The 18521-nt window shown below is 38.0% G+C and overlaps 1 protein-coding gene across 1 annotated transcript in view; it reads left to right on the top strand.

The window, feature by feature from the left end:
• The first annotated feature begins 18271 nt into the window (after window positions 1–18271).
• The window catches only part of RPS6KC1 (ribosomal protein S6 kinase C1), a 233326-nt gene continuing 233076 nt past the window's right edge, over window positions 18272–18521 (top strand). The window contains exon 1 of the mRNA XM_082658336.1: window positions 18272–18488. Within this exon, the coding sequence (XP_082514462.1) occupies window positions 18384–18488 (105 nt within the window). The 5' untranslated portion in view covers window positions 18272–18383. The remainder of the gene's footprint in view (window positions 18489–18521) is intronic.

Here is an 18521-nt window from a genome sequence, read left to right as displayed (position 1 = left end):
AAAGTGTGGCACTAAATAGACCATGAAGAGGACACTTGTTTATGATGTGAGAGCTGAAACAAGAAGGCAGCACTTTGCTTCCCTAGACCTCTCCTGGGAACATGCACGTTAGGCAATCAAATTTTTGCCACTCTGCACATGTCCACGAATGACTGCAAAAGCACTGCAAGTATTGATGGTGGACAAATGATTGTCCACCGCTAAGTGGGTGGACACACCACCTAAGCCAGCCCTCGGGCCCAAGCCCTGGACCCACCCCTACCCTCACCCTGTATAAGGAACCAGCTCGCCTCCCCTACTCGGGGAACAAGCAAGGGAACCTGTCACTTGTTTTTGCTTGTTTTTCCCTCGTGCTGCACCAGGAGCCCCAATAAAGCCTTGCCTGAATTTCTTGTCTGGCCTCTTATCAATTTCTATTGATTAGGGAGGGCAAGAACCGTGGTGGGTAACAGCATGATTTTACTTTTTTTTTTTTTTTTTGAGAATTATCCTGTAACAGTTTTGCAGTTCCCACTGAGATGCCCAATGTATTCATCTGACAACCAGTTGAACTTCACCACCAGACAAGTACACCTCATGGGTTGCTAAATCCAGGTACTTCTTTTCTTGCTCCCAGAGGTGAATCTGAAGGACAATAGAATTCTTTAGGTCTCTGTTTTCCTCACGTAAATTTTCTCCTCCACCAATTTTTGGGGGCTTATATGTGGCCAATAAATTATTTCCCCTTCATGGCTGCAAAGATCAGGAATTCGGTTGTATGGTCTGACCACATTGGTGGGCTCTGTAAAAGGATTAATGATTTATAGAGATCTATTTTCTGTTGAGTGAGAGACAACAGAGAATCTGGTTTGTTGGCTTTGTTTGTTTTTTCATTTGTCTATTTTCAGTTCAAGAATTCTGTGTCTACTGGGAAGAATAATTCTTTGATACCTAGAATAGTGAATTTTTATGTTTTACGTTTCTATGTTTACTCTTGACCCATGGCTGAAATTGTAAAATAAAAGCCATAAACTCTCCATATGCCTGTGTGTCTATGTGTCTGTTATTTCTAAAGGACTTTACCTCTCATTTTGTGACTATGAGATGTCTTACATCAGGATGGTACTCATAAATTAAATTATAAAGTTTATTAAAGGAGCTCTGTTCTGATTGGTTTATAAAGGTAAATAAACACATATAAATTTAACTTCTAACATTATCTGAAAACAGACATAGAAATACTTTAATGTGATATGCTTAAAATAAAAATATATTATTCTTACAGAAACTAACTCAGAAATGTTTTAAGAATCCAAGTTCAAATAATTAAGGTCAATCTCTAGTGAACAGGTGGTTTCTTTTTTGAAATAGTTTGATGGTAATAAGAAATGGGTGGGGTGAGACACTGATTGATATCTCAAAATACCATTCCATCATAATTGCATAGATAGCCAGGGGCTGAGGCAGTGAAGAAGAATGGTCGGGAATGCCTCAGCGTTCAAGGTCTCTACTAAAGGGAAACGAAATATTTTGGGCAAGCATACAGAGATTCATCTGCTGCTAAGGGGACTGCTTAAAAGCTTAGGAACTTGAATCAGTTGAGCGGAGGTGTGAGTAGTTAATATGGCAATAAGTGTGAGTTAAACCTCTCCCAGAGGCTCTGATGTTTGAAAGGAAAGGGCAGTGCTTCAGAGTCCACATTCTATGATATGAGGACTCTCAAGAATTCATTGCCCACTGGGAAGGAGAACAGCTCTGTAATAACTGCACGGGTGAGTTTCTGTGTTTACTCTTTTTTTTTTTTTTTTTTTTTTGCTGTACGCGGGCCTCTCACTCCTGTTGCGGAGCACAGGCTCCGGACGCACAGGCTCAGCGGCCATGGCTCACGGGCCCAGCCGCTGTGCGGCATGTGGGATCTTCCCGGACCGGGGCACAAACCCGTGTCCCCTGCATCAGCAGGCGGACTCTCAACCACTGCACCACCAGGGAAGCCCTCTGTGTTTATTCTTGAACCATGGAAGTTGTTCTTGCTGCCAAAAACTAAAGTAGGTAAGACTCCCTCTCCCTTCCATAGAACTGCCAGGGCTGATTATGGAGCAGAGAGGAGGATGGAGAGGTGCAGTGGCATGAAGTCAGTGACTGTCTCTCCTCTCAAGGAATAAGTCACTAGTGGAGGCACTTTTCAGAGTGTGACAGAGGTACAGAGAACCTCATTAAGGAATTAAGGGCTCTACAACTAGGCATAGAGATGACTAGAGCTATGGAAATGTGGCAGAAGATAAAATAATACTCAAAAATATGAATTTTGTAATGCCATTTGCAGCAATATGGATGGACCTAGAGATTGTCATACTAAGTGAAGTAAGTCAGACAAAGACAAATATCATATGAACCACTTATATGTGGAATCTAAAAAAATGATACGAATGAACTTATTTACAAAACAGAAACAGAGTCACAGCTGTAGAAAACAATCTTATGGTTACCGGGGGGAGGGGATAAATTGGGAGATTGGGATTGATATATACACACTACTATATATAAAATAGATAACTAATAAGGCCCTACTGTATAGCACAGGGAACTCTATTCAATACTCTGTAATGACCTATATGGGAAAAGAATCTGAAAAAGATTGGAGATATATATATAACTGATTCACTTTACTGTACAGAAACTAACACAGCATTATAAATCAACTATATGCTAATAAAAATGTTTTTAAAAATATGAGTTTTGAACAATAGCAAAGAGACTTAGGGATTTGAAAACAATTTTCAGATAATTCTGAGCAGGGGCTTGACCATTTCAGCTGTCTAGTCTGGGATGTCTAGACTGGATCAGCAAACAAGGCAGAGCCAGGATTATGAGAGAAGAAAAATCCGGAACAGACTGAAAGAGAAACATTACACATCTGGAGAAGACCTTCACTAGTTTCTAGAGGACAGGAGGAATCAGAAATTTATACCACATTGGTCAAAAAGTACAAACTTTCGGTTATAAGATGAATAAATTCTGAGGCCTAAAGTATAGCATAGTGACTATAGTTAATAAAAATGTATACCTGAAATTTGCTAAGATAAATATTCTCACCCTACACACAAAATGGTAACTAAGTGAGGAGATGGATAGGATATGTTAATTAACTTGTGATAATCGTTTCAAAATGTTTATATATATCAAGACATGTTGCACACCTTAATATGTACAATTTTTATTTGTCAATCATACCTCAAGTTAACACCATAACAAGAGTGTAGCACTTCTAGTTTGTTAAGTTCCAATTTAAATAATCTTTCCAGATATTCTTATTGTTATATCCCTATACCAGGTGGACTCCAATGACATTTGCAGTTAAAGTTCATTCACTCTTTCATTTTTTCATTTATCCCAACACCCAGCTTAAGAAATAAAGTATTAAAAATGTGGTTGAAGCCTCTTGGCACTTCACCCACAAGTCCTTCATCTCCCCAGACATAACTACTGTCCTGATTTCCATTCCCATATATGCTGTTATATTTTTCTGTATAATAAGTATTCCAAACATTATATAATGTTTTATGTAACATATTTTAAAACTATATGTAAATGGCACACTCTGTCTGCAACTTGCTTTTAAAACTCAACATTATATTTTAAGATTTACCCATGTTTATCCCTCTAATTCTGGTTCATTCATTTTTCAATACTGTACATTATTCCAACTACAAGTCACAATTTATTAATCTTTTATTCTGTTGATATACATTTATGTTGTTTACTGTTTTTGCTATTATTACTAATGCTATAATTACTAATAAATGTTCTTATATGTCTCCCTGTTCACATCTGTGATGTTTCTTTACATGTTCCCAGGCGTGGAATTGTGCTGATGGTAGGAAATACATCCTCATCTTCACTACATATTGACAAATTGCTCTCCAAAGTGGTTGTACTTTCACTTGGCATGTATAAAAATTTCTATTGCTCCAAATACTAATTTCATTTGTATTCCTAACAAAATTTCTAATAAGAATTTTGTTATCTCTATCCTTTTCATGATTAAGACAAGAACTTTAGCAGACTTTTTCATTAAACACTGCTGCCCATATTTCTTGATTTTTTTTTTGTTCCCTCAACACTAGTTTTTTAATCGTAACACCAACATATTTATAGCAACTTCTTTGCCTCTTTATTATTGTTAAAAATCAAAATTCAACTGAGGAAATTTGAAGATCTAACTGGCTTTACTCGAGGATTCATGAATCAGGCAGCATCCCATCAAACAGACAGAAAGGAGTTCTGAGGAGCTGTACGAAATGGAAGGCTTTTGGAGGCAGAAAGGATTGAGAAAAGGAAGTTTCTAGCAAAGAGTGTGTTGTTTCAGGCAAGGTCACCTGCCTTCGGGGGACAGAAGGGTTCTATTGCGCAGACTACCTTGCTAGTGCTGACCAGGTTATTTCAGATTGACTGGTTAAAGTTTACATTCCTGGGAGAGGCTGAAACTGCAGTTAGGTTAGGTATTAAGTCTTGATTTGCTGATGTGGTGCTTAGCACAAACGAATCCATTTTGGGCCCGTTGTGTCATTTTTAAAACATTGTTTCTCTTTTTAGCAAATGTCTGTGGGTGATAAAATCTTTTTGTTTTTGTGTCACTGATAATATCTTCATTTTTGGTTTCTCTGTGAGTGACAGTTACCAAACTGTGTTTTATTTGCCTCCATTTCTCCCCAAGTAATCCCGGACCAGAATCAGGTCTTATATTGGTGGTTTAAGCTTATCTAGCTATGCTATTAAGAAACACTGCAGATCCAGGCTTTGAGCTAGTGGACCACTTGACCAGGTCTGGGATAGGAAACTGTCACCTTTCTCCTGCCTACCTCCTAGCCACTGTCACGGCTCTGGAAGCAGTCATTGCAGCGCTTTTCAACCTTTTTTTCATAGGTGCAGAAGCCCCTAGTTTCAGCAGTGAGACTGCATCCATCTCTTGTCTTTCATGGGAGGACTTTTGGTCCATGTTAACAAGCAGGAACAGAATTCTTAGATGGAGAACGCTGTAGGCCTCAACTTTGGTGTTTCTGGGCCTCAGAGAGGTTTATATTGGTTCCAAGCATGGTAGTTTATTTGTTTGTTTGTTTCTTGGCTTTGTTTTGTTTGTTAATTTCTGTTTTTATATTTTATCTCTCATTGCTATGTGTTGGAGCAGAGGACATTTCAATGCAAGAACTTATATCTTAGCTGGAAGTACAAACATATTGTTTTATGTAATATCAGAAACAATTTCTTTATAAGCTCAAAGTATATGCCTCCAGAATCATGAGGACATTGATAATCAGTGTAGCACAGGAAATGGAAAGACTTGTAAGTGTCAAATAAACCTGGGATTTAACAGACCTGACACTTCCAGATGTGGCATGGGGCAAATGTATCACCTCTTTGATTACAGTTAGCTCATCTCTAAAAGGGGATAATAATACTTATGAAATATTGTGAGGATTAAGTAAAATGATAGCTGTGAAGTATCTGTTATAAGACACAGGCAGAAATGTTTATTTTGTATCAACTTTGTATGCAAAACAAACTGGAACATAAACTTGGTTAAATAAACTACACATACTGAGTAGATAATACACATATAACAGAGGTTTATGCAGACACTTTGGGAAACAGTACAGAGGAAATTAAACACAGAAGATTAAAATGTTATAATGTCAAATGAAAAGTAATACAGTATAAATTCAATACATAAGATATCCACCTGATCCTCTCAGGTTTTTTAAGACAAGGATGGGTATACTAATGTATAATAACCTATTTTGGGACTTCCCTGGTGGTCCAGTGGTTAAGAATCCGCCTGCCAATGCAGGGGACACGGGTTCGACCCCTGATCCGGGAAGATCCCACATGCTACAGAGCACAAGCCCGTGCGCCACAACTACTGAGCCAGTGCTCTAGACCCTGCAAGCCACAACTACTGAGCCCACATGCCACAACGACTGAGCCCGCATGCCACAACTACTGAAGCCTGCGCGCCTAGAGCCCAAGCTCTGCAACAAGAGAAGCCACTGCAAGGAGAAGCCCTCATACCACAACGAAGAGTAGCCCCTACTCTCCACAACTAGAGAAAGCCTGCGCACAGCAATGAAGACCCAACACAGCCAAAAATAAATAAGTAAATAATAAAAATAAATTAATTATAAAATTTTTTTTATTATAACCTATTTTGAACTATTGATGATATAAATGTGTCCAATTCTTCAAGAAACCTTGTATCCTTTGTTAAAAAAAACCCCTCCCAATTCGTGAAGTTACATAGTCATATATACATACATGTACATAACATCTATATATTAATATGGGGTATAAAAATTATTTTTGCCCTTTTGCGCTTAAAAAACAAGATTTGGCAATATGTGGATTGCAAGGAAAAGCTAAAAAATAAAGATGAAAATCCAAATAAAGTTGAAATTTGTCTTTCAACTCCCACACATGTTCTTATACTTCACTCTCAACCTCCAAATTCTGGAACATGTTTCAGTATAGCCTACCAACTCTCTTAATAAAAATATCTCGGGTTGTCATGGTGACATAATTCTCTCCCCTGCAGAACCTAGTAGTCTGGTACAGTGGCTTCCTAACTCTTTATGGTTATGAAATCTTACCTTTCTTTTTTTCATGCCGTTTCTAATTTTTTCCAGCCTAAGTTATATCTGACCTGCCAGAGTGGTGGCATATTAAAGATTTAATTTGGAGCAGGCCAGGTTTCACAAATGGTCTCACAATATCCAGTAAATTGGACTGCAAAGCTGATGGAATTCTCCATAACGATATGTTCTGCAGTGATCCTTGATGAAAACTTTACAGCATTCAGCCCTTGCTAGAATTTCTCAATTCTTTCCTAACCTGTAAATGGGCTGATTAAATTAAGAACTCTTGATGTTCAGGCTTTCAAAACAGAGGTACAATGATAGAAATTTGGTAGTCAGGATATAAAACTCATGTTAGCTCATCTTTTCGCTCTACCCCCAAACCCTTTCCTGTTCTGATCCCCCAGTCCCAGAATGAGGCCTTTGCAGGTTTGTGAGTCCCTATAGTACAGATACTCGTGAATGTTATGGAATTGAACTTAGCTCTGACAGATGACCTTGCTGCCTGGCTTGGTCTGTTTTTGGGCTCCTACAGCTATCTTTCTGGGAAGCTATGAAAGAACAAGGACAGATCTCAGCAGGGGTTCCCTGGACACAGAGAAGAAGGAAGAGGCTGAGAAATGGAACAGCAGAGGAGAGCATGAGGAAGCTACATGTAAGAAAAAGTAAAAACGCTCTTTGTGGTTGTCTGATACCCATTTGAGGACAGAAGCCGTGTCTTTTGTTTATCTAAATAATGAGTAAATAAATGGATATTTTATGGTATTTTACCAAGTATTTTGACTCTGCCATGCCCAAACTAGATATTTAGCTGTAAGCAGTATGTACCTTTAATGAAGGTTAACGTCAAGGTGTAAGTTGTTTCACATTATTCTCTTTAATTAATCTTTAGTTCATAGTTATCTAAACTTGGGAGATTTGGGATCCTAGAGGTCAAAAATATTTAAGAGACTCTTTGATTTATTACAATATTTTGAAAAATCTAATAGAAACTGAAGAAAATTCTACAACAAGGTAGCAAAGCTTTGCCAAAAACTCAAGTTTCTTTTAGTGTTAGTGTTACAAAAACTAACAAAAAACTGACTCAGCCATATGCATACATATGTCCCCATATCCCCTCCCTCTTGAGCCTCCCTCCAAGCCTCCCTATCCCACCCCTCTATGTCATTGCAAAGCACCGGGGTGATCTCCCTGTGCTATGCAGCTGCTTCCCACTAGCTATCTTTTTTACATTCGGTAGAGTATATATGTCGATGCTACTCTCACTTCGCCCCAGCTTCCCCCTCCCACGCCATGTCCTCAAGCCTATTCTCTATGTCTACGTCTTTATTCCTGCCCTGGAACTAGGTTCATCAGTACCTTTTTTTTTTTTTAGATTCCATATATATGTGTTAGCATATGGTATTTGTTTTTCTCTTTCTGACTTACTTCACTCTGTATGACAGACTCTATGTCCATCCACTTCACTACAAATAACTCAATTTAGTTTCTTTTTATGGCTGAGTAATATTCCATTGTATATATGTGCCACATCTTCTTTATCCATTCATCTGTTGATGGCCATTTAGGTTGGTTCCATGTCCTGGCTATTGTAAATAGTGCTGCAGTGAACATTGTGGTACATGACTCTTTTTGAATTATTGTTTTCTCAGGGTATATGCCCAGTTGTGGGATTGCTGGGTCATATGGTAGTTCTATTTTTAGTTTTTTAAGGAACCTCCATACTTTTTTCCATATTGGTTGTATCAATTTACATTCACACCAACAGTGCAGGAGGGTTCCCTTTTCACTACACCCTTTCCAGCATTTATTCCTTCTAGATTTTTTGATAATGGCCATTCTGACTGGCGTGAGGTGATACCTCATTGTAGTTTTGATTTGCATTTCTCTAGTAATTAGTGATGTTGAGCATCTTTTCATGTACCTCTTGGCCATCTGTATGTCTTCCTTGGTGAAATGTTTATTTAGGTCTTCTGCCCATTTTTTAACTGGATTGGTTGTTTTTTTTTATATTGAGCTCCATGAGCTGTTTGTATATTTTGGAGATTAATCCTTTGTCTGTTGATTCATTTGCAAATATTTTCTCCCATTCTGAGGGTTGTCTTTTGGTCTTGTTTATGGTTTCCTTTGCTGTGCAAAATCTTTTAAGTTTCATTAGGTCCCATTCGTTTTTGTTTTTATTTCTGTTACTCTAGGAGGTGGGTCAAAAAAGATCTTGCCATGGTTTATGTCAAAGAGTGTTTCTCCTATGTTTTCCTCTAAGAGTTTTATAGTGTCTGGTCTTACATTTAAGTCTTTAGTCCATTTTGAGTTTATTTTTGTGTATGGTGTTAGGTAGTGTTCTAAATTCATTCCTTTACATGTAGCTATCCAGTTTTCCCAGCACCACTTATAGAAGAGGCTGTCTTTTCTCCATTGTATGTTCTTGCCTCCTTTGTCGTAAATTAGGTGCCCATAAATGTGTGGATTTATCTCTGGGCATTCTATCTGGTATCATTAATCTATATTTCTGTTTTTGTTTCAGTACCATACTGCCTTGATTACTGTAGCTTTGTGGTATAGTTTGAAGTCAGGGAGCCTGATTCCTCCAACTCCATTTTTCTTTCTGAAGATTTCTTTGGTTATTCAGGGTCTTTTGTGTTTCCATACAAATTGTAATTTTTTTTGTTCTAGTTCTGTGAAAAATGCCATTGGTAATTTGATAGGGATTGCATGGAATCTGTAGATTGCTTTGGGTAGTATAGTCATTTTCACAATGTTGACTCTTCCAATACAAGAACATGGTATATCTCTCCATCTCTTTGTATCATCTTTAATTTCTTTCATCAGTGTCTTATAGTTTTCTGCATACTGGTCTCTTGTCTCCTTAGGTAGGTTTATTCCTAGGTATTTTATTCTTTTTGTTGCAATGGTAAATGTGAGTGTTTCCTTTATTTCTCTTTCTGATTTTTCGTTTTTGGTGTATAGGAATGCCACAGATTTCTGTGCATTAATTTTGTTTCCTGCAACCTTACCAAATTCATTGATTAGTTCTAGTAGTTTTCTGGTGGCATCTTTAGGATTTTCTATGTATAGTATCATGTCATCTGCAAACAGTAACAGTTTGACTTCTTCTTTTCCAATTTGTATTCCTTTTATTTCTTTTTCTTCTCTGATTACCATGGCTAGGACTTCTAAAACTATGTTGAATAAGAGTGGCAAGAGTGGACATCCTTGTTTTGTTCCTGATCTTAGTGGAAATGCTTTCAGTTTTTCACCATTGAGAATGATGTTTACTGTGGGTTTGTCATATATGGCCCTTATTATGTTGAGGTAGGTTCCCTTTATGCCCACTTTCTGGAGAGTTTTTATCATAAATCGGTGTTGAATTTTGTGAAAAGCTTTTTCTACATGTATTGAGATGATCATATGGTTTTTATTCCTTAATTTGTTAATGTGGTATCTCACATTGATTGATTTGCATGTATTGAGGAATCCTTGCATCCCTGGTATAAATCCCACTTGATCATGGTGTATGAGCCTTTTAATGTGTTGTTGGATTCTGTTTGCTAGTATTTTGTTCAGGGTTTTTGCGTCTATATTCATCAGTGATATTGGTCTGTAATTTTCTTTTTTTGTGATATCCATTTCTGGTTTTGGTATCAGGGTGATGGTGGCTTTGTAGAATGAATTTGGGAGTGTTTCTCCCTCTGCAAGTTTTTGGAGGAGTTTGAGAAGGATAAGTGTTAGCTCTTCTCTAAATGTTTGATAGAATTCTCATGTGAAGCCATCTGGTCCTGGGCTTTTGTTTGTTGGAAGATTTTTAATCACAGTTTCAACTTCAGTGCTTGTGATTGGTCTGTTTATATTTTCTATTTCTTCCTGGTTCATGCTTGGAAAATTGTACCTTTCCAAGAATTTGTCCATTTCTTCGTGGTTGTCCATTTTATTAGCATATAGTTTTTCATAGTAGTGTCTTTTAACCTTTGTATTTCTGCAGTGTAAGTTGTGATTTCTCCTGTTTCATTTCTAATTTTATTGTTTTGCATCCTCTCCCTTTTTTTCTTGATGAGTCTGGCTAAGGGTTTATCAATTTTGTTTATCTTCTCAAAGAACCAGCTTTTAGTTTTATTGATCCTTGCTACTGTTTTCTTTGTTTCTATTTCATTTATTTCTGCTCTGCTCTTTATGAGTTCTTTCCTTCTGACTTTGGGTTTTCTTTGTTCTTCTTTCCCTAGTTGTTTTTCTTTTAATTAATTTATTTATTTTTGGCTGCATTGGGTCTTCGTTGCTGCATGGGGGCTTTCTCTAGTTTCGGTGAGCGGAGTCTACTCTTCCTTGTGGTGCGCCAGCTTCTCATTGTGGTGGCTTCTCTTGTTGCAGAGCACGGGCTCTAGGCACGCAAGCTTCAGTAGCTGTGGCATGTGGGCTCTAGAGTGCAGTCTCAGTAGTTGTGGTGCATGGGCTTAGTTGCTCCGCGGCATGTGGGATCTTCCCGGACCAGGGCTTGAACCCGTGTCCCCTGCATTGGCAGGTGGATTCTTAACCACTGCACCACCAGGGAAGCCCTCTCTAGTTGTTTTAAGTGTAGGGTTAGATAGTTTATTTGAGATTTTTCTTGTTTCTTGAGGTGAGATTGAATTGCTATAAACCTCCCTCTTAAAACTCCTTTTGCTGCATACCATAGGTTTTGGGTCGTCGTGTTCTCATAGTCATTTGTTTCTATGTATTTTTTTATTTCTTCTTTGATTTCTTCAGTGATCTCTTAGTTATTTAGTAGTGCACTGTTTAGCCTCCATGTATTTGTGTTTTTTACAGTTTTTTTTCCTGTAACTGATTTCCAATCTCATAGTGTTCTGGTCAGAAAAGATGCTTGATATGATTTCAATTTTCTTAAATTTTCCGAGGCTTGATTTGTGACCCAAGATGTGATCTATCCTAGAGGATGTTCCATGTGCACTTGAGAAGAAAGTGTATTCTGCCACTTTTGGGCGGAATGTTCTATAAATATCAATTAAATCTATCTGGTCTATTGTGTCATTTAAAGCTTGTGTTCCCTTATTTATATTCTGTTTGGATGATCTGTCCACTGGTGTAAGTGGGGTGTTAAAGTCCCCTACTATTATTGTGTTATTGTCGATTTCTCCTTTCATGGCTGTAAGCATTTGCCTTATGTATTGAGGTGCTCCTATGGGTACATTTTTTATTACATTCTGGCCAGATGCTCAGATCAGTATAAGTGGATGATTTTGGCAAGAAGATAAATAATTATAACTTAATATATTTAATTGGATTTGCAGGAAAAAATCTTTAGAGCCCGGGAGTTAAAGCACTCAGAAGCTCTTATCTTCTAGCTTAACTCTGAAGCTCTTCTCTTCCAGCCACTGCAACAAATACCTGGGTACAAATACAATACAAAGGAAGAACAGCCTCTGCCTTTAAGAAGCATGAGGGAACTCCTGCAGTGATATCTGTGGTGGTGGTTACACAATTATAGACATTTGTCAAAACTAAACAAACTATACACTTAAAATTGGTGAATTTTGCTGTATATAAATTATGTCTCAATATAAACAACATAAAGTCATAAGGCAACACTGTCTTTTAAAAATAAAAGCATACCTTTTTCTTTCTATATTCATGGAAAGAATACAGGCAAGAATTACCGTTAATTTAATATTGTTGAGAAGTCTATATTACATTATGAGAATTTTGTAAATTTAGCATGATGATACAACCAAAAACATTGCTAATGGTTCTTTCATATCTGTGTCTCCTTTAACTAAAGACTCAATGGAATTCTACAAGAGAATTTTCCAATCCTGAACAGAAGTTCTTATTCTAGATGAAAATTAATAAGCAACACAGAGTTTAACTAGGAAATCCATTAGCAAGTTTGTAGCTGGCCATAAGGTTATCTAAGCCTGACAGGTTCCAGAGAATTGAGGGGGGAAAAAAAAGTATAAAGGAGATTTAAGAACATGAAACAGCTCTTATGCTACTCAAAATTTAGCAATGCTACTCCGCATGATTCTAATTCGACTCCTAATAACGAACCCTGCAAGGATCAAGAATATAGAGATTGTTCCTTAAAGCTAGAAGTCAGTCAGTAATAGGAAATGTAAAGAAGACTGCCTTTAAGGAGTTCACGGTGTAGTGGGATAAAAACATGTCAGCCCTAAATTAACCCACACAACATATCACTACCCTGCAAAAGCTGTGTAGTACAGATGAAGAATAGAGATGTTTTAGCAAAGAAGAAGGAGCACCTACTACTCCTTGAAAGGGAAGATCGTTACTGTGAAATAGGGCTTCAGAAAATCATTAGTCCTTGAGTGAGCTAATTCCTGAAGGCTGGTTGGGAGTGGTGGGGATCTCAAGAGAAACAAATGGTTTGCAGATCTGGAGGTGTGAAATTGCAAAGGATTTGGTTGAAACCCAGAGAAATGAAACTGACAGGTGAGCAGGGACCAGACATGATGGATCCTAAAAATCTATGACAGAGAAATTATGACAGTAAGACCCACTGAAGAATTTTACAGAGGAGTGACATAATGCCATAGCTTTTTTTTTTTTGCAGTACGCTGGCCTCTCACCGCTGTGGCCTCTCCCGTTGCGGAGCACAGGCTCCGGACGCGCAGGCTCAGCGGCCATGGCTCACAGGCCCAGGTGCTCCGCAGCATGTGGATCTTCCCGGACCGGGGCACGAACCCGTATTTCTGAACTCTCAAATCCATGCCATTTGTCTATATGTTTACCCTTATGCCATGACCACACTCTTTTGATTACTGTAGCTTTGTAGTAAAATTTGAAATCAGGAAGTGAATCCTTTTTTTTTTTTTTTCAAGATTGTTTTGGCCATTCAGCATCCCTTGCATTTCCAAATGAATTTTAGGAACAGTTTGACCATTTCCGAAAAAAGAAAACAAAAAACAAAAACCAAGCAGTCAGAATCTTAATGGGGATTACACTGAATCTGTAGATAAATTTGTGGAGTATTGCCATCTTAACAATATTCTAATCCGTGAACATGGGATGACTTTCTACTTATTTAGGTATGCTTTAATTTCTCTTTACGAGGTTTTTAGAGTTTTCAGTGTACAAGTCTTACATTTCCTTGTTTAAGTTTATTCTCAAATATTTTATTGTTTTTGATGGTACTGTAAATGGAATTATTTTCTTAATTTTATTTTCAGATTGTTTATTGCTAGTGTATAGAAATAAAATTGATTTTTCTGTGCTGATCTTATCTCCTGCAATTACAGTTTTACTGCACTTGTGTGTGTTTAGAGTTTTCTGTATATGAGATCATGTCACCTGCAAAAAAAAGGTTTTACTCCTGCCTTTCTACTCTGGATGCTTTATATTTCTTGTCTCATTGTCTTGGCTAGAACTTCCAGTACAATGTTGAATAGATGTGGAAAGAGTGTACCTCTTTGTCTTGTTGCTGATCTTAGGGAGAAAACTTTCAGTTTTTCACCACTGAGTATGATGTTAGCTGTGATGTTTTCATCAGTACCATTTATCAGGTTGAGGAAATTCTATTTTATTCCTACTTTGTTTTGTGTTTATCACGAAAGGGTGTTGGATTTTGTCAAATGCTTTTTCTGTATATATCTATTGAGATAATCATGTGTTTTCCCCCTTTATTTCATTAATATGGTGTATTACATTCATTTATTTTCATATGTTGAACCAACCTTGCATTTTTGGGATAAATCCCACTTACCATGTTATTTAATCCTTTTAATATACTGTGGGATTTGGTTTGCTAATATTTAGTTGAAGATGTTTCCATATATTCATAAGAGATTTTGGACTGCAGTTTTCTTATTTTGGTATGTCTTTGTCTGGCTTTGATACTCAGTTAATACTGGCTTCATTAAATGAGTCATTGTTTTCTCATCTATTTTGTTTGGAAGAATTTGAGAAAGATTGTTGTTAATTTTTCTTTAAATATTTGGTAGAATTCACCAGTGAAGCCATCTGATCCTGGGCTTTTTATTTGTTCAAGCTTTAAAATTACTGATTCAATATTTTTATTCATTATGTGTCTATTCACATTTTCTGTTGCTTCTTGAGCCAGTTTTGGTTGGACATTTTTTGTTTTGTTTTTTAGCTCTTTGAACATGTTTAAAATAGTTTATTTACATTTGGGCTTCCTCATGGACTTGGTTTTTATTGATTTCTGTTTTCACTGTGTAGGGGCCATACTTTCTTATTTTTTAGGTTGCCTCATAATTTTTTGTTGAAAACTGGACATTTTGAGTATCATAATGTGACAACTCTGAAAACCAGATTCGCTTCCCTCCTCAGAGTTCATTGTTACTGCTTGTAGTAGTTGTTGTTTAGTACATTTTCTGAACTGTTTTGTAAAGTCTATTAGTTGTTGTGTGTGGCCACTGAAGTCTCTGTTCTGTTAGCTTAGTGGTCAGCTAATGACTGGACAGAGATTTTCTTATATGCCTGGAGATAAAAAAAAACTGATTTGGGACTTTCCTGGTGGTCCAGTGGTTAAGACTCCATGCTTCCACTGTGAGGGGCACAGATTTGATCTCTGGTCAGGGAACTAAGATCCCAAGCATGGCCAAAAAAAAAAAATTTAAATTAAAAATATCATTTATTGTCCACCTGTTTTATCAGTTACTGAGAGAGGAGTGTTAATGTCTTAACTACTATCATGGATTTGTTCTTTTCTTCTTTTAGTTCTACTGGTTTTTGCTTTATACATTTTTAAGTTCTTTGATTAGGCACATGCACATTTAAAATCGTCATGCCTTCTTGATGAATTTGTCGACTGAAAGAAAAATGCACAACATAAAACTTGTGAGTTAAGTTTTATTCAGGACCTTACTGAGGACTATTGACTGGGAGAGAACCTCTAGGATACCTGTGAGGAACTGCTCCAAAGAGGTAACAGAGGAGCCAGGATATACATGAGTTTCTTTTGCTGGGAAAAACATGATGTCACACATCAAAAGGTTACTGCTAATCACAAAGAATAAACATCTCAAGTTAATGATTTTAGTGTTTTTCTATGTATGGGAAGATGTAAGAATCTGGGATCATTTGAAACTTTCCTTAGATATGCATCTTAACTATCTAAGGGCCTGTATATCCAAAGCACTGTTGAATGTTTCCAGTTTTTCTCTATCCTGAGTTCCCCTCAGGGTGCACTGTCAGTGGGCAACTGCAGTGGCAAATGGCTTGATTCTTGTAGAACTGGAATGGCAGGCAACTTTTTTTTTTTCCTTTTCAAATTGAACCCTTTATCATTAAGTTTTGTTCTTCCTTATACCTGGTAATGTGTCTTCTTCTAAAGTCTTCTGTGTAGTGCTTTCATGATATATCTTTTTCCATTCTTTTAGTTTTAACCAATGACAGTTGCTGAATTAAACAAATTTGGAGAAAGTGGGAGAGGAAGTTGCTAAGGGTGATTTCTAGATTCCTGGCTAATGTAAATAAATGGAGAATAAAGTCAGTCATTGAGATAGGAACAGGCTTTTGAGAGAAAAAAGCTCAGATTTTAATCTTTTTTCTTAGTGGTATTTGGATATATAGGTAAATATATGCAGAATATATGTCAAATCCTAGAAAAGAGATACTCCTTGAGATATAGATTTGTAAGTCAATGGGAATAAAGAACAAAGGATCAAAGGCAAAATTCTGAGGAACAAGGACATTAAAGTTTCCCAGAAGGAGGAGAAATCAACAAAGGAGATTGAAAAGGAGTGAATGACTCAGAGTGTAAAAGGAAAAAGCCAGAGAATGCTGACTCCTATACTAAGGACATAGAAGAGTTTTGAAAAGGTGGAAATGATCAGAAACGTTCAAAGTCTGGAAATACTGGGTAAGATAAGGTCATTAGAAACTTTTTTCAAAGCAGTTTCACAGTAGCAGTGTAGTAGTGAAGTGAATATGGGAATGAATGTATGATATTCATGAATGTAGGAATGTGTGATGAATATTCGACTATTGATGCAGATTACTTTGAAAACAACTTAAACAACTTTGACAAAGAGGGGAAGGAGAAAGAAAGAAGCAGGGGAAAAGACAACATGAATGATGTCCTTTATTCTCTTCTCTGCCTGGCTAATTCCTATCTCTCTTTCAAGATTCAGCCATAGTTTCCCCTGTATCAGAAAAACCTTAGCTAATCTTCCAATATTAATTAGATGTGCTCTGTAGCACTCCATATATACATCTGTTATACTATTTATAACAATATAGTTTAATTGTTCTCTGTTTTTTCTTACTAGATGGTTCTTAAGAGCAGGGACTTTGTAAATCCAATGCCTAATTAGCATGATGTCTGGCATATAGTAGGTGGTGAATTCAGGTTTAATGAATGAATGATAGATAGATTTAGGCATACATGGGATGAGAAGAAGGAGCCAGTGATAAGGAATAGAGCAAAGGTACAGAGAGCAGAGTTGGGATGTCATCGATGGAACAATGTCTTTAGGTCTGCCAATGAGGATGGATATCAGGGCACAGGAAGAGTGATTAGTCCTGAAAAACGAGGTAGGGATATGTCTGTATAGAAATGTGTCAAGATGGAGGGGTTGGTACTAAGAACTTTTTTCCTCCTGTAAAGCAGGAGGGGCCAAAGGGTAGGGAGGCAAGACATAGAGGAATAGAGAGTTGAGGAGAATGGCAAATGCTTGGAATGAATGTTATGGGGGAAAGAGAAAATCTTGATCAAAGTAAGGTAGAATAATTGCCAAGCAGTGGATAGCAAGGAATTGAGATAGGAAACTCTATCTTCCTAGTAGCTTTCTGAGGTCAGGTGATTCCCACCCACTCCCCAACCCGACCTCCCCAGCCAGACACAGATTCCAGCTTTTAGAACATGAAGGGATGACGTTTAAAACTGATATAGGGCTGTGTCAACTAAAAAATATGCACAATGTGAGAATAATGAGTTTCAGTTTTATTCAGGGACCACTTTGAGTACTATAGCTCAGGAGACAGCCTCTCAGATAGCTCTGAGAAACTGCTCCAAAGAGGTAAGGGAGGAGTCAGGTTATATATGATTTTTTTTTTTTTGCTGGGAAAAACATGAAGTCAAGCATCAAAAGATTACTGCTAATCACACAGAACAGCTATCTCAAGTTAATGATTTTAGTGCTTTTCTATGTATGGAAAGGTGCAAGAACCTGTGAAAATTTCCCTTGGATATGCATCTTAACTATCTAAGGGTTAGTATACCCAAAGCAGGGAATACGTCCTAATTTTCCCCAGCTTGAATTCCCCACAGGGCCTACTGTCAGTGGGCTACTGTAGTGGGTCACAGCTTAATCCTTGTAAAACTCTAACAGGCAGGCTCTTTTTTTTTTTTTTAACATTTGGGAGCTTGCTGTGGTGGTATAAAGACATATGCACAGGTTTACGGGATTTGTCTTAGAAAGAAGTAAGAGTTATGTCGGGCAGAGAGTTCAGGTGTTGTGGGTATTTAAACCGATGGGTCGTCAGTAGAGAAGGAAAGAAGATGCTAGGCTCGGGTATCCCTCCATCCCGTTACAGGTAGTTCTACTGCCTGATTCCAGCCCATTAGCCAGGGTCAGGCCCTAATTAGGGTCCGTATCTCAGGTGAAACCACTTCTTCCCCAGAATTGGCGCCCCGGCCTGACCCGGAAGCTTTCCCGCCAACCCGGAAGCAGAGCCCTGCGGCAGAGGCGCCGCAGCCGAGCTACCGCCCCCTCGCCGCCTGGCCACTACTTAGAAAATCCGGGCCGCGGCGGTGTCGGGTTGCACTGATGGTCCCCGGCAAGCGGCGGCGGCAGAGGCGGCGGGAGGATGACCTCTCCCCGAGAGCGGGGTGCCGACCTGGCCCGTTTCTACACTGTCACCGAGCCCCAGCGACACCCGAGGGGCTACACGGTGTATAAGGTCACCGCCCGGGTGAGTGCAGTTGTCTGGGTGGAGTAAGAGTCT

This window comes from Grampus griseus (assembly GCF_964374135.1).
Source record: "Grampus griseus genome assembly, chromosome: 1".
In the NCBI taxonomy this organism is placed as follows: Eukaryota; Metazoa; Chordata; class Mammalia; order Artiodactyla; family Delphinidae; genus Grampus; species Grampus griseus.
Note: the sequence above shows the minus strand (reverse complement) of the source record. Positions and strands in the feature narration are given on the sequence as shown.